At 37.3% G+C, this 24,116-nt stretch overlaps 1 protein-coding gene across 1 annotated transcript in view; it reads left to right on the top strand.

Annotated features, from left to right (window-relative positions):
• Positions 1-14,752, top strand: part of ccdc92ba (coiled-coil domain containing 92Ba) — a 34,906-nt gene extending 20,154 nt beyond the window's left edge. Inside the window, exons 3-4 of the mRNA XM_061925812.1 lie at positions 664-711; positions 10,789-14,752. Of these exons, the coding sequence (XP_061781796.1) occupies positions 664-711; positions 10,789-11,465 (725 nt within the window). The 3' untranslated portion in view covers positions 11,466-14,752. The remainder of the gene's footprint in view (positions 1-663; positions 712-10,788) is intronic.
• The last annotated feature ends 9,364 nt before the right edge of the window (positions 14,753-24,116 follow it).

Here is a 24,116-nt window from a genome sequence, read left to right as displayed (position 1 = left end):
GGTATACCAAACAACCCTAAGTTGAGGCTATGTTGACGTATTATTTGTCCAAGTGGGAATATGTACAGGGTGAAAAAGAGAGGGCCCAATACTGAACCTTGCTAGTTATTGATGGATATGAATTATGGTCTGTAAGTCAGGTATGATGTAATCCAGGAGAGTGCAGTGCATGTGATGTTGAAAAAAATAAATCAAGAGATTATCAATAAGTACTAGAGTAAAATAATAATATGATTCATGAAGGCAGCACGGTGGGAGAGGGGCTAGTGCGTCTGCCTCACAGTACGAAGTTCCTGGGTTCGATCCTGCGCTCAGGATCTTTCTGTGTGGAGTTTGCATGTTCTCCCCGTGACTGTGTGGGTTCCCTCCGGGTACTCCGGCTTCCTCCCACCTCCAAAGACATGCACCTGGGGATAAGTTGATTGGCAACACTAAATTGGCCCTAGTGTGTGAATGTTGTCTGTCTATCTGTGTTGGCCCTGTGATGAGGTGGCGACTTGTCCATGGTGTACGCCGCCTTCCGCCCGATTGCAGCTGAGATAGGCTCCAGCGCCCCCCGCGACCCCAAAAGGGATAAGCGGTAGAAAATGTATGGATGATTCATGTCTTTAACACGTAATTTTAGCTGATTTGTGTGTTTTCCTGTTTTTGTGCTTTCTCCAGAGTTGACAAATGATCTGAAGGTGAAGCCTCAAGGAAGAAGCCAACTCGGTAAGTTCAAAAGTATCGTCTTCTTTTTTTTGCATGCAGACCTCAGATACATGTCATCTTCATATTTTCTCTTCTTTAGCCTACCATACATCTTTGTTAGTCCACCCCCTTCCTCCTCCGTTGCAGCATCGTCTGTCCTCCCCATCCCCCAGGGGACATGTCCCTTTCAAGCGTCTCTATCTGATGACATCATTTCTTTCCGCATTTCCTGCACATCTACTTTGACGGCTTCATGGCATGACTTTGACTCCGTGTCCTACTACCGCACACACACAATGCCTGGCCCCCGCTGGACGCTTTTATTGCGGTGTCCACATGCCACCATGCGGAGTTGTGCACCATTTTGAAGACGCAGCAATGTGAGCTGCATTAGTCGGCCATTAGAGTCATCTTTTCCACCCGCGCAGGTTATGTGCCGATCCATCAAAACAATGTGCTCTCCTCATCCTCTGGCAGATCGATCCGTCCTCTTTCGTCTCTCCTTGTGGTCCCGTGGGGGGTGTCTGTTTACAAGACCGAGAGAACGATAGCAAGATGCAAAGAAAGGGGGAGGCACTGAGGAGAATGATGACGGGAAAAAAAGGAGGCAGACAGGGTGGAGGTGATACGAAGATCTCATTATGTCGGCCATCGTTGGCATGTGAGCAGGGAGTGCTGAGAAATACTGAAACTCTCATATCATTAGAGGATCTTCCTTGGAATGCAGTCTTCAGTAGGGATGTGCCAACGATCAGTATCAGTATGTGTTTGCCATTGCCGATTAATGCTTTTCAATAGAGATGTCCGATAATATCGGACTGACGATATTATCGGCCGATAAGTGCTTTAAAATGTAATATCGGAAATTATCGGTATCGGTTTGGAAAAGTTAAATTTATGACTTTTTAAAACGTCGCTGTACGGAGTGGTACACGGACGTAGGGAGAAGTACAGAGCGCCAATAAACCTTAAAGGCACTGCCTTTGCGTGCCGGTCCAATCATATAATATCTACAGCTTTTCACACACACAAGTGAATGCCATGCATACTTGGTCAACAGCCATACAGGTCACACTGAGGATGGCCGTATAAACAACTTTAACACTGTTACAAATATGCGCCACACTGGGAACCCACACCAAACAAGAATGACAAACACATTTCGGGAGAACATCCGCACCGTAACACAACATAAACACAACAGAACAAATACCCAGAACCCCTTGCAGCACGAACTCTTCCGGGACGCTACAATATACACCCCCCCCCACCCCCCAAATAATAGGTTTGTTTAATTTACTTTCCTTTAATTTTTCAGGGGTTTGTCTTGAGTTCTGAAGCAACAAATATTTTAATATATATAGTTTTTTGTACACTGAATTTTAAAACGCTAACAATTTTATATCTAATAGAATTGTCAGAATAATGTGTTTAAAAATGATGTTTTTTAAAATTCTGTGTATGAAAATTCTGTGCAGAAATATTTGTTGCCTCAAAACTCATTACAAAAAGTTAATGACATTGTGCAATTGTCAGCATGATTTGATGTAAACAATTTCAGTCCACAAAATTGAAATGCTAAAAAAATTCAGCTATATAAAATGATTGTCAAAAAAAGCTTTTGTAATAAAGACACAAATTAACCTACACTGGAAAAAAAAACATACAAATAAACTTGGATGTTCTTTAGAGTAGTCTGTGCACAGCTTGTTTAGCAGTAAGGATTTAATATCTTTTGACAGTAACACACAGATGTTATTGTAATCTGATTGGTGTAGTCGTAGTAAAACATTGACTTCTCCTGACGAGCAATAGCTAACGTGACCCCTCTTCCATTTCTGAGGTCAGAGGTCACCTACAGTATGTTGTTTAATGAGGTTAAGAACAAGGCTTTCCACTTGCACACTAAACACTAATAACAACTAGATGAAGCAATTCCTGAAGGAATTGCGTGTGAATGCTCCAATGCTGAAGTTGAACCCAAAAATGACTAATTGTTGAAGTAGAGCACACAATTCCTGAACAGGCAGAATATTTTGAAGTTGGAACGTTGTGAATGGTTGGTGTTGGAATTTTTTCAAATCGGTCGAGACATGTTTGAAGTAGTAACATTTTTAATTGAAAAATAGTATTACGGAATTTCTGGAATTTTGGGAAAACTGGGAAATGTTTCCAGTTCAAAAACAACTTTGTTTTTTGTCCTGATTAAGAGAAATGTTTTGACGGTGGAACGGTTGAAGTGGGTTGAAAAATGTGGAAGGAGTAGTTGACAGAAAAAAGGGTTTGAACAAATGGGAATTCTGGAATGAGTGGAATGTGTTGAAGGTGGAATGGTTTGAATCGGTTGAAAATGTGGAAAATGGTGGAAGTTTGAAAAATTGTCAATTTTTTAAATGGGGAAAAATGTCCCGAAAATCTGTGATTTTTTTGGAATTTGTCAAGGGAAAGCCCGCGATTCCCGAATAGGCTGAACTGTTAGAAGTTGGAACGGTTTGAATCGGATAAAAAATGTGGGAGTTGTGGAACTTTGAAAAATTTACTAGTCTTTTCAATGGGAATTTAATGGAAAATAGGGAATTTCGGGAAAAAGTGGAATTTTTTTGAAAATGCTAAATATTTTGAATGTTGTGAATGGTTGGTGTTGGAATTTTTCAAATCGGTCGAGAAATGTTTAAAGTAGTAACATTTTTAATTGAGAAATAGTATTACGGAATTTCTGGAATTTTGGAAAAACCGGGAAATTTTTCCAGTTCGAAAAACACATTTGTTTTTTTGTCCTGATTAAGAGAAATGTTTTGACGGAAGAACGGTTGAAGTGGGTTGAAAAATGTGGAAGGAGTAGTCGGCAGAAAAAAGGGTTTGAAGAAATGGGAATTCTGAAATGAGTGGAATGTGTTGAAGGTGGAATGGTTTGAATCGGTTGAAAATGTGGAAAATGGTGGAAGTTTGAAAAATGGCCAATTCTTTAAATGGGGAAAAATGTCCCGGAAATCTGGGATTTTTTGGAATTTGTCAAGGGAAAGCCTGCGATTCCCGAATAGGCTGAACTGTTTGAAGTTGGAACGGTTTGAATCGGATAAAAAATGTGGGAGTTGTGGAACTTTGAAAAATTTACTAGTCTTTTCAATGGGAATTTAATGGAAATTTGGGAATTTCGGGAAAAACTGGAATTTTTTTTAAAACGCTAAATATTTAGAATGTTGTGAATGGTTGGTGTTGGAATTTTTCAAATCGGTCGAGACATGTTTGAAGTAGTAACATTTTTAATTGAGAAATAGTATTACGGAATTTCTGGAATTTTGGGAAAACTGGGAAATTTTTCCAGTTCAAAAACAACTTTGTCTTTTTGTCCAGATTAAGAGAAATGTTTTGACGGTGGAACGGTTGAAGTGGGTTGAAAAATGTGGAAGGAGTAGTCGGCAGAAAAAAGGGTTTGAAGAAATGGGAATTCTGAAATGAGTGGAATGTGTTGAAGGTGGAATGGTTTGAATCGGTTGAAAATGTGGAAAATGGTGGAAGTTTGAAAAATGGCCAATTCTTTAAATGGGGAAAAATGTCCCGGAAATCTGGGATTTTTTGGAATTTGTCAAGGGAAAGCCTGCGATTCCCGAATAGGCTGAACTGTTTGAAGTTGGAACGGTTTGAATCGGATAAAAAATGTGGGAGTTGTGGAACTTTGAAAAATTTACTAGTCTTTTCAATGGGAATTTAATGGAAAATAGGGAATTTCGGGAAAAAGTGGAATTTTTTTGAAAATGCTAAATATTTTGAATGTTGTGAATGGTTGGTGTTGGAATTTTTCAAACTGGTCGAGAAATGTTGACGTAGTAACATTTTTAATTGAGAAATAGTATTACGGAATTCCTGGAATTTTGGAAAAACCGGGAAATTTTTCCAGTTTCGAAAAACAAATTTGTTTTTTTGTCCTGATTAAGAGAAATGTTTTGACGGAAGAACGGTTGAAGTGGGTTGAAAAATGTGGAAGGAGTAGTCGGCTGAAAAAAGGGTGTGAACAAATGGGAATTCTGGAATGAGTGGAATGTGTTGAAGGTGGAATGGTTTGAATCGGTTGAAAATGTGGAAAATGGTGGAAGTTTGAAAAATGGCCAATTTTTTAAATGGGGAAAAATGTCCCGAAAATCTGTGATTTTTTGGAATTTGTCAAGGGAAAGCCCGCGATTCCCGAATAGGCTGAACTGTTTGAAGTTGGAACGGTTTGAATCGGATAAAAAATGTGGGAGTTGTGGAACTTTGAAAAATGTACTAGTCTTTTCAGTGGGAATTTAATGGAAAATAGGGAATTTCGGGAAAAACTGGAATTTTTTTGAAAATGCTAAATATTTTGAATGTTGTGAATGGTTGGTGTTGGAATTTTTCAAATTGGTCGAGAAATGTTTGAAGTAGTAACATTTTTAATTGAGAAATAGTATTACGGAATTTCTGGAATTTTGGGAAAACCGGGAAATGTTTCCAGTTCTAAAACAACTTAGTTTTTTTGTTCTGATTAAGAGAAATGTTTTGACGGTGGAACGGTTGAAAAATGTGGAAGGAGTAGTCGGCAGAAAAAAGGGTTTGAACAAATGGGAATTCTGGAATGAGTGGAATGTGTTGAAGGTGGAATGGTTTGAATCGGTTAAAAATGTGGAAAATGGTGGAAGTTTGAAAAATGGCCAATTCTTTAAATGGGGAAAAATGTCCCGGAAATCTGTGATTTTTTGGAATTTGTCAAGGGAAAGCCCGCGATTCCCGAATAGGCTGAACTGTTTGAAGTTGGAACGGTTTGAATCGGATAAAAAATGTGGGAGTTGTGGAACTTTGAAAAATGTACTAGTCTTTTCAATGGGAATTTAATGGAAAATAGGGAATTTCGGGAAAAACTGGAATTTTTTGGAAAATGCTAAATATTTTGAATGTTGTGAATGGTTGGTGTTGGAATTTTTCAAATTGGTCGAGAAATGTTGAAGTAGTAACATTTTTAATTGAGAAATAGTATTACGGAATTCCTGGAATTTTGGAAAAACCGGGACATTTTTCCAGTTCGAAAAACAAATTTGTTTTTTTGTCCTGATTAAGAGAAATGTTTTGACGGAAGAACGGTTGAAGTGGGTTGAAAAATGTGGAAGGAGTAGTCGGCTGAAAAAAGGGTTTGAACAAATGGGAATTCCTGGAATTTTTTGGAACATGGAAAAATTATAGTTTGAATGTCCAGGATGAGTGGAATGTGTTGAAGGTGGAATGGTTTGAATCGGTTGAAAATGTGGAAAATGGTGGAAGTTTGAAAAATGGCCAATTCATTTTAAATGTGAAAAATGTCCTGGAAATCTGGGAATTTTTGGAATTTGTCAAGAGAAAGCCCGCGATTCCCGTATAGGCTAAACTGTTTGAAGTTGGAACGGTAGACCGCGCCAAAATCTGGAGAAGAAGATGAGGAAGTAGAAGAATAAATAGATGAATTTTGGTGTAGAAAACCATATATGTGAATGCTTTGGAGCATACACACAATTAAATCCAAGATCCCTTTTAAGGAAGTAGCAAACCTCTCCCTACCTTTTGGGATTTTCCTCCTGCAGCAAATGTGACATATTTTTGGCGGCGAGGCCTCTCAGGATGTAATCTCTTCCTTTGGCCAGCTCGTCATCCTCGAGGCTGCGACTGTGCTCTTCACGTGCACTGACCTGCTTATCCTCCTCATCCGCCTCTCTGGGGACTTTGACTGCAGTGGAAAAGCAGACAGAAGATTCTGTTAGCTTTGAATTCATGTTGAAAAGGATGCACTCTTATGTCTCGGGACAATACGGATCAGAAAAGACCGCAGGGTGGATCACATTTAACCAAGTGGATTCCATCCAGAACAGATTCTAGATTGGAACTATGACTTATTTTCAGCTGTTGGCGTACACATTAAATAGTGCGGGTGTATAGAATACAAATACTCTACTGTATACATAACATGCATACACCTGCTTAACAACATTTTGCCTTTAGAAATAGGGGTGTCCCGATACAACTTCTGATACCATATTGAGCCGATACGATATCAGCAGGGATCGTACATACTTTTATTTTGTAGTGTGAGATTAAAGTTAAAGTTAAAGTACCCATGATTGTCACACACACACTAGGTGTGGCGAAATTATTCTCTGCATTTGACCCATCACCCTTGATCACCCCCTGGGATGTGAGGGGAGCAGATGTTACAAAAGGACTGATCAAGTGAAATGAGTCCAACCAAGAACAATGAAAAACACTAACCTATTTATCATCAATTGTCTGGAATGGACTTATGCTGGCTTTATAAGTTAATACCTTAGTTTTTTAGTGACATCTGGTTGCCACAATAATGAATTAAATTAAGCTAAAGACACAGTATGTTGAATGACGCAGACACGTTTGTTACTGGATACTTTCTAATACCCTTCTGCCTAATTGGAGATTTTGCATGTGTAAGTAATATGCAACTATTATTATTTGATATTTGTCCATAATGTCAAATGTGCATTAGACTGCAATGTTGTTCAGTTATTATTGTTAAGTCTAGCTTGTCTGCTATTGTGTGCTTAGCTGCGGTGTAGCTGCTATGTCCCGGTAACCTATAGCAGTGGTTCTCAACCTTTTTTCAGTGATGTACCCATACTTGCCAACCCTCCCGAATTTTCCGGGAGACTCCCGAAATTCAGCGCCTCTCCCGAAAACCTCCCGGGCCAAATAGTCTCCCGAAAATCTCCCGATTTTCAGCCGGAGCTGGAGGCCACGCCCCCTCCAGTTCCATGCGGACCTGAGTGAGGACAGCCTTTTTTCATGACGGGAGGACAACAGGGTGACAAGAACTAAATCATCCAGACTAGAGATAAATTGTATTATTATGTTTATCTTACCTAAAAATAAATATATTTATTAATTTAAAAAAAAAGAAAAACTAAATAAATTTTGACTATATTTTGCTAAAAACATAAAAATTAATTGTATTTTTATTTGTATTTTTCTGACTTCTTATTACATCCAGGCATTATATTATATACATCAAATAATTCATTTTAAATTATCATAATAATTCATTTAAAATGACCATATTTAATTATTAAAATAATTGCTTGTTTATCAACAACTTTAGCATTTTATTCATTACAGTTTGAAGCTCTCAGAAGCCAAGTTATGTTATATTCCTTAAGATTTATTTATGCAAGTTTGAAGTATCAATTATCCAAACACAGTTTTGTTTGCATATTTTCAGGATATATATATATATATATATATATATATATATATATATATATATATATATATATATATATATATATGTGTGTATGAAATACTTGACTTGGTGAATTCTAGCTGTCAATATACTCCTCCCCTCTTAACCACGCCCCTAACCACGCCCTGCCCCACCCCCGACCACGCCCTACCTCCCGAAATCGGAGGTCTCAAGGTTGGCAAGTATGGATGTACCCCATGTGATATTTGTTTTAATTCAAGTACCCCCTAATCAGAGCAAAGCATTTTTGGTTGAAAAAAAGAGATAAAGAAGTAAAATACAGCACTATGTCATCAGTTTCTGATTTATTAAATTGTATAACAGTGCAAAATATTGCTCATTTGTAGTGGTCTTTCTTGAACTATTTGGAAAAAAAGATAGGTTTTTATTTATATTTATAAAGGATTTTTGAATTGTTGCTATTTTTAGAATATTTAAAAAAAATCTCACGTACCCCTTGGCATACCTTCAAGTACCCCAAGGGGTACGCGCACCCCCATTTGAGAACCACTGACCTATAGGATACCGTGTTTACCTTTTTTGTAAATGACTTGACTAAAATACAAGAGATTTTAATGTTAAAGGGCTGTCCAGCTTTGCACAGGTTGACACAGTGCAGTACTGCTTGTGTCGGCCATTTTACACGCAAGCCAATGTAATCATTGGTCTAGATCAGACCTGGGAAAATTAAGGCCCCGGGGCCGCATGCGGCCCGTTAAGCTTTTTTCAATCTGACCCGCCGGACATTCCCAAATCATTTTTTTAGATCTTTAAGATGGAAACTGTAGCTGCCATTATGATGTGCAGTGATGTTTTCTAATGACTGTAAGTCTTGAAATATACAAATTATTTCAATGGTTGGAATCTGCACTTTTGCATGATATACTAGTTACTATGGTAATCTAATTAGTTACTATGGTAACCTACGTCACAGCAGTGTGGGTGGGGAGCGTTTCCACAGAGTGGCCAGCCTGACATGCGGGTGTCAGGGACAGACGCGGAAGGAGATTTTTACAACAAAGTTCTAAAGCTTAGTGATATATCAGATTGTGGGTGGGTTTTTTCGTGTTCTTATTTCGCTGTGTTTGTTGCATTTCTGTTGCGTTTTGCTTGATTGTAAAATATGTCAATTGAGAGGGGGTGTGATGTTCATATGTTGTCAATATTCAGTGTTTTATCCTTCATAGTTAATATTGTAAAACCCACATTCTTTATTTTCATGTACATTCTGGGTGTCTAATTCAGTAAAAAAATTTAAAATTCCATTCCGTCATAACGTTTTTAGCATTCAATCAGACATTATTGTGAGGTTTTGTATTGGTGTTCCTAAAAATCAGATATACCGGCCCCCAGACACATTTTTTTCTCTAAATTTGGCCCCCCAAGTCAAAATAATTGCCCTGGTCTAGATCACTTTTAGCCCTGACCACTAACTTTGACAGCTGAGTTTGACAGATAAAATAAAGTCATGAAGCGCTGAGGTTAATTAAATAATTAATAAAATGAATGAATTACAAATTTAAATAATTAAATATGTGATTAATTACAAGATTAAAAAATTACATGTACTTTTACATACGGGGTGGGACGGGGGCGTGGTTGGGGGCGTGGCTAAAAGGGGAGGAGAATATTTACAGCTAGAATTCACCAAGGTAAGTATTTCATATATATATATATATATATATATATATATATATATATATATATATATATATATATATATATATATGTGTTGGCCCTGCGATGAGTTGGCGACTTGTCCAGGGTGTACCCCGCCTTCCGCCCGATTGTAGCTGAGATAGGCTCCAGCGCCCCCCGCGACCCCAAAGGGAATAAGCGGTAGAAAATGGATGGATGGATGGATATAAGAAATACTTGACGTTCAGTAAATTCTAGCTATATATATATATATATATATATATATATATATATATATATATATATATATATATATATATATATATATATATATTTTTTTTTTATTATTTATATATATATATATATATATATATATATATATATATATTTTATTATATATATATATATATATATATATACATATATATATATATATGTATATATATATTTATATATATATATATATATATATTTATATAAAATAAATACTTGAATTTCAGTGTTCATTTATTTACACATATACACACACATAACACTCATGATTGTTGAGTTAAGGGTTGAATTGTCCATCCTTGTTCTATTCTCTGTCACTATTTTTCGAACCATGCTGAACACCCTCTCTGAATGATGATGCATTGATGTGTGGCACGCACAAAAGTGCTTTCATCAAATGCACTAGATGGCAGTATTGTCCTGTTTAAGAGTGTCACAACATTGCTGTTTACGGCAGACGAACTGCTTTATGGTATACAAAAAAGTGACTGCTGTTGTTGTGTGTTGTTGCCACGCTGGGAGGACGTTAATGAAACAATAAACCCACATAAGAAACCAAGAACTCGCCCTCCATCATTCTATAGTTATAACATGATTGGGCAGGTACGCTTTTTTATATTGTGGAGGACCTGAGTCCGCCTGAATTTCGGGAGATTTTCGGGAGAAAATTTGTCCCGGGAGGTTTTCGGGAGAGGCGCTGAATTTCGGGAGTCTCCCGGAAAATCCGGGAGGGTTGGCAAGTATGCCTCAACCCCACCCCCGCATCCACGTCCCCCCCCCCCAACACTCCCACCCCCACCCCCCAACTCCCGAATTCAGAGGTCTCAAGGTTGGCAAGTATGCCCACATTGTGTTTGCTTCATGAGTGTTTAGTGTAAGAAGTGTGACGTAACCCCTGTCACATAATTAATTATTGCATAATTTATTTTGTTCAGAAATCCAGGAGGAAGAGGAGGTGCTGGAGGTGCGCTGCAGGGACGTGGAAGAGCGTCTGGCGGAGCAGGACTGCACCATAGTAGAGATCCGCAAGGAGCTAGGCCACAAAGGCGCTCTGGTGGGAGCCCTGCGCGCCAATCTAAAGGAGAAAGAGCGCCACTTCCTGGAGGAGCTGAAGCGACGCAGCCACTGCTCCACCATCCTGAACACGGAGCTGCAGAAACAAACGGAGGCGGCGGCGTACCTCTCATTCCAGCTGCACGCCGCCAAGCAGAAGCTGCAGCATCAGCGGCTGCAGCAGAGACAGGCGCTCCTGTCCAGAGCCTCCGGTCAGGGTCCTCAGTGCGTCTCCCCGGCAGCGACCCCTTCCTCCCCTGTGGTGAAGCCCAAACGTAAGAGCGCCAGGGCCTCCTCCAGAGTGGAGCGCGCCCGAGAATGCGTGCCCACGGAGAAAGTGACGGGCCCCGCCGAGCCGGCCGCCATGCCGGACCCCGCCCTCTTCCTTCACCCCTGGAGGGTCAGGGTGCGCTCCAGGCCAGGTCTGATGCAGATGCCACCTCTGGGAGGGGATGGGGAGGAATCAGGAGACCAAAGTGCTGTGGCGCCACAGGAGCGTGCAGCCAGGCTGGTGTCTTCAACTGCAGCGCCCCCTGCTGCTGAGACAAAGGCAGAGTAGCAACATTCTTACCTTTCGCTTCCGTCAACACTGTTAATTGACTGAGCTGATCTCCTAGGTAACACCTTTTTAACAACACAATGAACAGGAACGTGTCACTTTAACTAAGTCAGTGCTTGAATGGAGGAGAACGACGTGTTTACACGGGTGTCGCTTGTACACCGCGGGGGCCTTATCCCAAAGCAATCGCTTTTTCATCCATTTTTGGAACGCTCTTCTTTTCAGAACAACTGTGAGCTGAACCGGAACGCAGCAAATCAGTTTTTGTGTGACCGAAGACATCTGCTGAGACGAGCGCGTCCAACATTTCAAACTAAGCCATGCGTCATCATTGAGCTAAATAACTTTAACCGGTCAACTCTAATGACTCCCTTATTAAGCATATGAAATCACACTAATATGCAATATTATACACATGTTGTAGAACACACACTGTAAAATGTCAAACATATCCGCAAACAAACACTTCTTAGAGACATTTTAAAACAAGTTGGCATATTTTGAATAGAAAAAAACATGTTTTGTGCTTCAGGTTAGGGTGTGTCAACATAATGTGTGTGTTTGCGTTGTAGAAACAGCTGCTCCGTTGTGACACCTTTTGTGTCCCAAACAAACACAACTACTTTGCTTGAGGTACCTCCTTTGTATTTAACTTTTAGGGAAAATGGAGATTTGCTGACAGTATGTTTTGGTCAATGATATTTTGTTTCATGGAATACTCAAAAAAATATTGGTTTATTTGGAAATAATACAAATATATTAATTAATATTATATATAGGTATTATTATGTCATAATAATAATTATATCATTACATCTAATAATGTAATATTTATAATAATAATGAGAATAATATAAATTATTTATATATCACAATATTAATGATTAATTATTTAACTATTAATTGAAAAAAACTCAATTGACAAAGCGTGTTCAAAAAGCTTTAACTGATCCAGGTTTGATTTTTACTACTTTACGATTCATTTTTGAAATCAGATTATTCATGATTAATCACAGGTTACTACTCGTTTGCATAATTAAAATAACTTTTGAAAAAAAGACCTCAATATTTGGACACAAATGCAATTTTATTGTTAGAATGTCGCACAGGAACATTTTGTGTGTACAAGCAGATCATTTCTTGGCTCAAAAGATTTTCATCTAAAATATTTTCAGCATTTATTTTGAAGTGAAATTATTTTTCAAAATGAAATGAAAATAAACCATTCGTTTTTGGTTCTAAAAATCCTTTTCATGAAAAGAACATTCTGTGACCCAAACATACATTGACGTAGTTGCTTTTTTCGTATGGTTTGTTATGCAAAGAAGTAAGCTGTTTTAGTTAGAATGGCCGGATGTGACGCGCCATGCTATTACTGTGAAGGCCGGAAGCGTGTGACACGTTGGGGAAGAGTGCTGCGTTTTGGTTCGAGACTTGGGGTGGGCGATACTAAGACTTTTTGTATCGGTTTGATACCAAGTAATACTGGTACCGATACCTTTAAGTTGAAAGTTCATCCATGAATTTTTTATTATTTTGTGAATTTTGCCTTTGGTTAGTTGATTCTAATTATGTGAACACAGGAACATTATGCAACGCGTTTTCATGAGAGATTAGGGGTGGGCGATACGGGTAATTGATTCGATACCAGGTCAATAAATAGCAAGTATCGCCGATACTGATACTTATAACTTGGAAGTCATGATCATTGTATGCTTTCGTGAATTTTGCCTCCCGTTAGTTGATTATGATTATGCGAACACACAAAAAAAGTATTTATTAATTAATTAAACAATTTAAAACAATACAATAGTATACAAATAAAAAAAATCCCTTCTTACGTTCTACTATTTACAGTTGTTTGAGGGGAAAAAGTCACAATGTAACTAAAATATAAACATTAAAATGTAAACCCAAAAACGTCCATTAAACGCAGATATTTGTAAAAAAAAAAAAAAAAATACAAGGTCATTTGTTAGAAGAGCAGAGAGTCAAGGGTCAACGTGGGCAGCAGAGAGAGAAAGGAGTATCAGTCCTATCATGCTAGTATCGACCCAATACCAATACCCAGAAGTACAGAAGTGCCTCCCCACCACTGCAACTACGCTTTTCCCAGCTATGCTAAAGGCGAGTTAGCAGTGGCTAACTTTGCTAACTGTCAACATATTTTCTTTATTCCGTCTGTGGGAAAGCTGCACCGGATTAATCTCATTGATGTAACTGAGATGTGGCCCAAGCTCAATAGTAAGGAAGCACGTCTTCATTTGCAACAGACTCGACAAGAGATCTCTTTTTCCCACCAGTCACACACTTCCGGCCTTCACAATAACGGCATGATGGTCCAACTGCGCTAACACAATGAAACATGTCTTACACAAATGAGGACCTCTGGTGTAGGAAGAAGCAAACTTTGAATAATCCTACCGTCAATGTGTCGTTTTGTAGTTTTTAATATTGTTATGTATATCCAATACTCCATTGTAATGGTTGCTTCATAATAAGACAAACAATTAAACGAAGGATTAGTTTTAGAAAAAATGTAATCTGTCATTGGAGATTTAATTTTTGATGTGAGTAGTGGCGATTGTAGCTGTGGGCAATGACATTCTCTAAGGGGCGCCACCAGGAAGGAGGTGGAAAAACAGTTATTTGCTCTTCAGGTCAGGACTGTGTCAGATGGGTGTCCTCTACAGCAGTGGTCCCCAACCACCGGTCCCGGTCTGTGACACATTTGCTACCGGGCCGCAGAGAAACATTAAATAATGTATAAAAGACTGCATTTTCTCCAACTTAGCTTTGGCCTGTCCCACTCGACCAGGGGTGTCAAACTTGTTTTCATTGAGGGCCACACCGCAGTCACGGCTGCCATGAGAGGGTCGCTAGTAACAGTAAACAATTGAGTTTAAATATATTTTTTTAAATTTCTTACATAGAGAGTGAAAAATATCTGCGGATTGTACCACTGTTTTTTACAGAAAAAAAGTTGCCAGACTTTTACTGTAAAATATATGGTGTTTTTTATTTATTTATTATTATTATTTTTACAACATATTATTGTAAATAGAAATACAGTACCGCTGTTTAATTTTATTTTGGCAACTTAGCTGCCAGTTTTTTTTACCATAATAAAATGTGGTACCATAAAATCATCAACCGCGTATTTTCCAGTAAAAAACAAAAAACTGACAGCTCAGTGGACATAATTTTACTGTAAAAAAACACACATTGGTCGTTTTTTTTACAAAACCCGTTTCCATATGAGTTGGGAAATTGTGTTAGATGTAAATATAAACGGAATACAATGATTTGCAAATCCTTTTCAACCCATATTCAATTGAATGCACTACAAAGACAAGATATTTGATGTTCAAACTCATAAACTTTATTTTTTTTTTGCAAATAATAATTAACTTAGAATTTCATGGCTGCAACACGTGCCAAAGTAGTTGGGAAAGGGCATGTTCACCACTGTGTTACATGGCCTTTCCTTTTAACAACACTCAGTAAACGTTTGGGAACTGAGGAGACACATTTTTTAAGCTTCTCAGGTGGAATTCTTTCCCATTCTTGCTTGATGTACAGCTTAAGTTGTTCAACAGTTCAGGGGTCTCCGTTGTGGTATTTTAGGCGTCATAATGCACCACACATTTTCAATGAGAGACAGGTCTGGACTACAGGCAGGCCAGTCTAGTACCCGCGCTCTTTTACTATGAAGCCACGTTGATGTAACACGTGGCTTGGCATTGTCTTGCTGAAATAAGCAGGGGCGCCCATGGTAACGTTGCTTGGATGGCAACATATGTTGCTCCAAAACCTATATGTACCTTTCAGCATTAATGGCGCCTTCACAGATGTGTAAGTTACCCATGTCTTGGGCACTAATACACCCCCATACCATCACAGATGCTGGCTTTTAAACTTTGTGCCTATAACAATCCAGATGGTTCTTTTCCTCTTTGGTCCGGAGAACACAAGTCCACAGTTTCCAAAAAAAATTTGAAATGTGGACTCGTCAGATCACAGAACACTTTTCCACTTTGTATCAGTCCATCTTAGATGAGCTCAGGCCCAGCGAAGTCGACGGCGTTTCCGGGTGTTGTTGATAAACGGTTTTTGCCTTGCATAGGAGAGTTTTAACTTGCACTTACAGATGTAGCGACCAACTGTAGTTACTGACAGTGGGTTTTTGAAGTGTTCCTGAGCCCATGTGGTGATATCCCTTACACACTGATGTCGCTTGTTGATGCAGTACAGCCTGAGGGATCGAAGGTCACGGGCTTAGCTGCTTACGTGCAGTGATTTCTCCAGATTCTCTGAACCCTTTGATGATATTACGGACCGTAGATGGTGAAATCCCTAAATTCCTTGCAATAGCTGGTTGAGAAAGGTTTTTCTTAAACTGTTCAACAATTTGCTCACACATTTGTTGACAAAGTGGTGACCCTCGCCCCATCCTTGTTTGTGAATGACTGAGCATTTCATGGAATCTACCTTTATACCCAATCATGGCACCCACCTGTTCCCAATTTGCCTGTTCACCTGTGGGATGTTCCAAATAAGTGTTTGATGAGCATTCCTCAACTTTATCAGTATTTATTGCCACCTTTCCCAACTTCTTTGTCACGTGTTGCTGGCATCAAATTCTAAAGTTAATGATTATTTGCAACAACAAAAAAATGTTTATCAGTTTGAACATCAAATATGTTGTCTTTGTAGCATATTCAACTGAATATGGGTTGAAAAGGATTTGCAAATCATTGTATTCCGTTTATATTTACATCTAACACAATTTCCCAACTCATATGGAAACGGGGTTTGTACATCATATGCTGTAAAAACTCCCCGAATTTTACAGTAAAATCTATTGGTCATTTTTTTTATAATGTACATTTTGATGGATAACTTGCTTAGAAATTATAAGTTAAGCAGATATTTAAGTATTTATTTGGATGTTGACCAACAAAGTTAGATAATATTTTTGTTGCAAAATTGGACACTAATTTTTTCCCCCTGTAAAACTAGAAAAAAAATAAGAAAGTAAAGAAAGACAATCTAAGGTATTTTATTGACACTTTATTTCCAGGCTTTTGCGAGCCATATACAATGACGTGGAGGGCCAGATTTGACCCGCGGCCCTTGAGTTTGACACCTGTGCACTAGACACACCGATGAGCTTGTTTATAGATGTACAATAAAAGTCCTCATAGGAAGTCGCCATTGGTTATAACTTTGTGACATGATACAATGCACATTAATGAACATATCAAATAGAAAAGTGACAGATTGTAGCGAAAGGCTGATTTCCATCTGCATCTCATTGCAAAGAAACACTAATTCAGCGTTATAGTGACTTGTATTTTTCATGCACTTCATTTTGCTGTATTTAACTGGCACAAGTGGAAAGCCTGTCCCTAAAAATGATGCCTACATTAAACCGGTCCGTGGCGCAAAAAAAGGTTGGGGACCACTGCTCTACAGGCCTCCGTACTGCTCACAGGAAGTGGATACAACAACCGATGGGAGATGATCTCTGTCAATGGGAACAAGGAAGCGCGGACACATTTGATTGGTGCGTTTGAGCGCTACTCAGGGACCAATTCCATTGGCCAAAATCTGGCAGAAATGTTGTCATTTCTGCCGGGAAGAAAGTTAACAATACCAAAGGGGGGGTCCTGCCCAGGGCGCCATTAAACCTAGAAGCACCACTGCTTGTGAGCCTCACCCAATCTCTTTAGAAGACATTATGAAGCAATATATTTCTATCCGTCTCTTCTAAAGACATTTTAATTCTTATTATGGATTTATGTTTTTCATGTGTTTTGCTGGAACTGGTTCACTCGTCGCTTACTTACCATAACACGCTGCTAGCCTCAAACATGTTATTCCACACACGACTGCCAACTAAAACACTTATTTCATTTTCGAGCTGGCAAAAAGTGGGTATTTTCTTTTTTAAAGGATAAAACGACTGCTCTGGTAGACTTTTGTTTGACCGCAGGAGTTCTGAGCTAAGACTGTTACGACATACTTGCCAACCTTGAGACCTCCGATTTCGGGAGGTGGGGATTGGGGGCGTGGTCGAGGGTGGGGCGGGGCGTGGTTGGGGGCGTGGTTAAGAGGGGGGAGTATATTGACAGCTAGAGTTCACCAAGTCAAGTATTTCATATATATATATATATATATATATATATATATATATATATATATATATATATATGTCTTAATAAGGTTATCCAAAAAATAGTGCTCGATACCGTAGTAGAGCGCAATATATGTATGTGTGGGAAAAAAAATCACAAGACTACTTCATCTCTACAGGCCTGTTTCATGAGGGGTTCCCTCAATCATCAGGAGATTGAGGGAACCCCTCATGAAACAGGCCTGTAGAGATGAAGTAGTCTTGTGATTATTTTTCCCACACATACATATATATATATAGATATCTACATCCTGAAAATATGCAAACAAACTATGTTTAGATAATTGATACTTCAAACTTGCATACATAAATATTAAGGAATATAACATAACTTGGCTTCTGAGAGTTTCAAAATGTAATGAATAAAATGCTAAAGTTGTTGATAAACAAGCAATTATTTTAATAATTAAATACGGTCATTTTTAATTAATTATTATGATAATTTAAAATCAATTATTTCAAATATGTTTATTTTAATGTATAATTCTATGGCTGGATGTTTGTTTGTTTTTTTGTTTTTTTCTATGGCTGGATGTAATAAGGAGTCATGAAAAAATACAAATAAAAATACAATTAATTTTGATGCTTTTAGCAAAATATAGTAAAAATGTATTCATTTTTTTTTTTTTTGTAATTAATAAATATATTTATTTTTAGGTAAGATAAACATAATAATACAATTTATCTCTAGTCTGGATGATTTAGTTCTTGTCACCCTGTTGTCCTCCCGTCATGAAAAAAGGCTGTCCTCACTCAGGTCCGCATGGAGCTGGAGGGGGCGTGGCTTCCAGCTCCGGCTGAAAATCGGAAGATTTTCGGGAGAATATTTGTCCCGGGAGGTTTTCGGGAGAGGCACTGAATTTCGGGAGTCTCCCGGAAAATTCGGGAGGGTTGGCAAGTATGCGATCGCATTCCAAAAATGAAACGTCAGGTAGATTCAAGTTGTCGTAGCACTAAATGTATACTGTATGTACAGTATTCCACTCTCAGCTCTTGTTTACCGTATGGATGACTTACAGGAAGGACTCTTTTCAAGTGCTGACGGAAGCATTTTACATTTCTTTTTTTTTTATAGCTTAAAGACTATAATCCTCCACTTGCTACTTTTAAAACTATATTGCTCTACTTTCCCACATGGAATTAATTCCCTTTGAAAATGTCTTCCATCTTTATAAGAACCCTAAAGCATATGACATTTGACCTATTTGATGTGTGGTCCCCAACATGAGAGCTTCTTCCTAGTATGTCCTTGAGTGTTGATTGATAACTGTGTCATCAAAAGCTTCCCATCGCACTGTAAACATGATTGGAATAAAAACCAAGACCTGTCTCCATGCTATTTGCTGTTTTTTATGCTTTTTTTTATACACAAACTGTGTAAAAAAACATGAATACGTTATCGGTTTACCGCACTTTTTGGCAACTGACATTTTTATTGAGCATTTTTTTTTTTTAAATTGGAAATAAAACCCATCATTGAAGTACTTTTAAAAGATTGACCTATTTAAATTGTACAAAAACACCCATATACAATAGTATTGGGACATTTTCTGCAAATCAGGCGTGCATAGGACCCTGTTTTCTGTGAAGAAACGCATGTAAAATGTCAATGAATTACTTTTTATTCCCTGGCCCTTCCTGCTCAGTCACTGATAGGAATAAAATGGAAAATGTTCCTTAATGTTGCGAATGTCCCCTGTGGTGCAACTAGTTAGTGCTAGTCTTGAAAGGCAGTACATCAATCCCTCATTACCGATGTTAATTGGTCAATTAATATACGTCATTTTCACGAAGTAGGAATTATTACAATTACCAGGATTTCTGGGAAAATAAATGGGCAGTTAGTCAAACTTTCAGAATTCCCACATTTCTCAAACGATTCAATCCATTCCACCATCAACAAATTCCACCCTTCCTGTCAATTTAAACAATTTTTTCCGGTTCAAAAAATTTCCACTTTTCCCGGAATTCTAGCATTTTGATTGCAGTATGTCCACCCTTTTTTTCTTTCCACTACCTCTATCACAATTTTTCAACTGACTCAACCGTTGCAATTTTTAATCAAGACAATCGGGCTATCTCTCTATCCAGTTTTTTTCCCGATATTCCATTTTCGTATCACTTCTTCTCTAAGTGTTGCAACTTCCACATTTTTCAACAGATTTAAACCGTTCCAAAGTCAAAATGCGCCTTGCTAATATTAGTCACTTGCCAGCATGTTAACATTAGCATGCTAACTTTTTTGCTACTTTTGCAGGCGTAATCCCCAGAGTCATATAACTTGGCACTTCACAAAATCAAACTGCTAACATTAACATTCAAAATATTTTTTTTGACGTAAACCTCTAAAGGCTTAGTGGCCACATGCGTGGACAGCACCTTTTAGCTCTTATTTTCAAAATTGCGTACACTGCTGAATTGGGGTCTTATGGCCGCTTATGTGGAAACTTATACTGCCATCTGCTGGTGTCAGAAGAGTATAACATACAATGAAATTTGGAAAAGAAAAGTGTAAAAATAAGAATTAGCATGTCACTAAACATGAAGTACACGTTTGTTGCTTATGGAATTAAGTACATCATATAAGTCATATAACTTTCTACTTGACACATGCTAACATTGAAATGTTAACCTTTCTTAAGCCAATTTTGCAGGTATATACCTCAGTGTTACAGTTTGTTGCTAACTGTTAGCATGTTAACGCTAGCATGCTAGCTTTTTTTTAATTATTTTTAGCTCATTTTACTGATACGTTCCTTGGAGTCACATATTTTGTTAATCAAGGCTATCTGGTCGGCGCACTGCCTGTTTAAGTTCGGCATGGACTTCTCAGCGTTTACACGGCATTTCTTTATAGTCTATTCATCCATTTTCTACTGCTTGCCCCATTCAAGGTCGCGGGTGTTGTTGGAGCCTATCTCAGCTGCTTTCGGGTGGTAGGCGGAGTACACCCTGGACAAGTCGCCACCTCATCGCAGGGCCAACACAGATAGACAGACAACATTCACACACTAGGGCCAATTTAGTGTTGCCAATCAATCTTCATATTCTAGTTAATTAAAAAAATATTACTATACATTAATCATATAATTTAGAATATACTTAAATACAAAAATCTGTGTTAAGAGTGAAGCCACAAATTTCGAAGTGCGATGTGGCAAGGGACTAGACTTAGACTTAGACAAACTTTAATGATCCACAAGAGAAATTGTAACAACTACTGTAGTACTGGGTTCGATCTACGGAAATGTTTGCAATTACGGTTTTAATTATGGTAAATTTGTTATTTTGCACTAAAATAAATATATATTGTACAATTTATTTCCCGTTAATTTACTTAAGAACAAAACATGCATCAAATTAAACTCACGTTTGATTAAAAAAGTGTAAAACACGCTTCATATAAAAAGAAAACATTTTAAAATGTCTTCCAAAACAAAATTATGCTTAGGTCCCTAATTTTTGACGATATAAGAAACAAGGTAACTTTTTGAGCATCTAAAGAAGAATTGAGTTTGATAATGTTGACAAAGCAAGATGGAGATGACTACAAATAAGTGCAAATTAATATCCAGAATAAAGTAATATTTGTTTTATATACATATATGCCATTATTAATGTATATTTAGGAGTGTCAAATCAAAACGTTAAGAATGTTTCAACCCTTGTAAATCACAAAAAAAAGTTGCATTAGTTCAATAATAATAATAAATCATCATAGCCCAATATGTACAATTCCAAATGGTCAGTGTGCTTTTGGAAATACGTATAATTTACAACGGTGGTGCTCTACACAGAGTATACTTTATTGTGTGTAAATGATGGCCCTTGTTGTACTCCATGTTTATTCACGTTTTTGTATCCGTCTCCTAATAACAATGTCACCCGGGTAGACTTTCGGGGGTCATTCCACTCTTCACAGGAACAGCTGATGGCGTCTCGTCAAACTAGGTCATAGGTCACGAGTGGATGGACTCTGTATTTGGGCTGCAGATTGCTTTTATCAGCACATTTGTTTTGACACTCTTCAAAGAACGTTCATTTGTCGGCCAAAATAGTTACGACAGGGGTGTCCAAACTTTTTCCACTGTGCCGCACACTGAAAAATTTTAGCATGCATAAAGCATTTAAAAACCATTACAATATATACATTGTTTTTTTAAAATTTAAGGGCTCTCCCGGAAAGGTCTGAGACTTAAAATGTTAAAAATAAGTAATATTTCATAACTATTATTTTTCATAATTCAACGCTTAAATCAACTTCATGTCTAGCTGTCGATATAACGTAAAAATATATTTTTTTAATGTTTCATGCCCTTTTTGGCAACAAAAAAAAAAAAATCCTGTTATCTGTGGCGAAAACACAAAATATGGAATATTTTTTCTAAAAAAAATTTGGGGGGTTAAACAGGTCAATAATTCATAACAACATTGATTAATTCATTATTTTTTTTTAAAAATCCATAAGGGCCCCACTCATAAAAGTGTTAAAAATAAGTCATGCATTTACATTTTTTTTTTTTTTACTTTCAACACTTAAGTCTGTAGCTCACATGTGCGAAACTCAAGGCTCGGGTGCCAGATCTGGCCCGCCACATCATTTTATGTGGCCCTTGCAATGTTTTCTCACTACCGACTCAGTGGCCTAGTGATTAGTGTCCACCCTGAGATCGGTAGGCCGAGTCATACCAAAGACTATAAAAATGGGACCCATTACCTCCCTGCTTGGCACTCAAAATGAGAAAATTAGAGGGAACATTGTTTGGGGGTATCCATAATATGCCGATAGGGAGAAGTTTTTATTTACACGATGAATCGGGTGTGTCTTGACCTCCGCGGCGCAGGGTTCGATCAAACCCAGGTTACCACTGTGTTAGAGGAAACATTGCAATGTTTTTCTCACTACCTACTCAGTGGCCTAGTGGTTAGAGTGTCCGCCCTGAGATCAGTTCAAACCCCGGCTGAGTCATACCAAAGACTATAAAAATTGGACCCATTACCTCACTGCTTGGCAGTCAGCATCAAGGGTTGGAATTGGGGGTTCCATCCATCCATTTTCTACCACTAGTCCCTTTTGGGGTCACGGGGAGTGCTGGAGCCTATCCCAGCTACACCCTGGACAAGTCGCCACTTCATCACAGGGCCAACACAAATAGACAGACAACATTCACACTCACATTCACACACTAGGGCCAATTTAGTGTTGCCAATCAACCTATCCCCAGGTGCATGTTTTTGGCGGTGAGAGGAAGCCGGAGTACCCGGAGGGAACCCACGCAGTCACGGGGAGAACATGCAAACTATGTGTATATATATATATGTATATATATATATATATATATATATATATATATATATATATATATATATATATATATATATATATATATATATATATATATATATATATATATATATATATATATATATATATATATATATATGTATGTATATATATACCGGTATATATATATATATATATACATAAATATATGTATATATATGTGTATGTATGTATGTATATATATATATATATATATATATATATATGTATATATGTATGTATGTATGTATATATATATATATATATATGTATATATGTATGTATGTATGTATGTATGTATGTATATATATATATATATGTATGTATATATATATATATATATATATATATATATATATACATAAATATATGTATATTAATGTGTATGTATGTATGTATATATATATATATATGTATGTAAATGTATATATGTATATATATATATATATATATATATATATATATATATATATATATATATATATATATATATATATATGTATGTATGTATGTAAATGTACATATGTATATATATATATATATATATATATATATATATATATATATATATATATATATATATATTAGGGATGTCCGATAATGGCTTTTTTGACGATATCCAATATTCCGATATTGTCCAACTCTTATTATCGATACCGATATCAACCGATACCGATATATACAGTCGTGGAATTAACACATTATTATGCCTAATTTGGACAACCAGGTATGGTGAAGATAAGGTCCTTTTTAAAAAAAGAATTATAAAATAAAATAAGATAAATAAATTAAAAACATTTTCTTGAATAAAAAATAAAGTAAAACAATATAAAAACAGTTACATAGAAACTAGTAATTAATGAAAATGAGTAAAATTAACTGTTAAAGGTTAGTACTATTAGTGGACCAGCAGCACGCACAATCATGTGTGCTTACGGCAGCGTTTCTCAAAGTGTGGGGCGCGCCCCACTGGTGGGGAATAGAGACATGACAGGTGGGGCGCGAGGAACGGGAGGAAATTTCACTTTAAATTTTTTTTTTTTAAATTATATTCTTAGATTTTTTTTTTTTTTACTATGCTTTCATTTTCTATACACACTGTAAATCACTTTGTGATTCCGTCAGTGAA

The sequence above is a fragment of the Nerophis lumbriciformis genome, linkage group LG30, assembly GCF_033978685.3.
Source record: "Nerophis lumbriciformis linkage group LG30, RoL_Nlum_v2.1, whole genome shotgun sequence".
In the NCBI taxonomy this organism is placed as follows: domain Eukaryota; kingdom Metazoa; phylum Chordata; class Actinopteri; order Syngnathiformes; family Syngnathidae; genus Nerophis; species Nerophis lumbriciformis.
The sequence above is the reverse complement of the archived record's forward strand: the minus strand, read 5'-3'. Positions and strand labels throughout refer to the sequence as shown.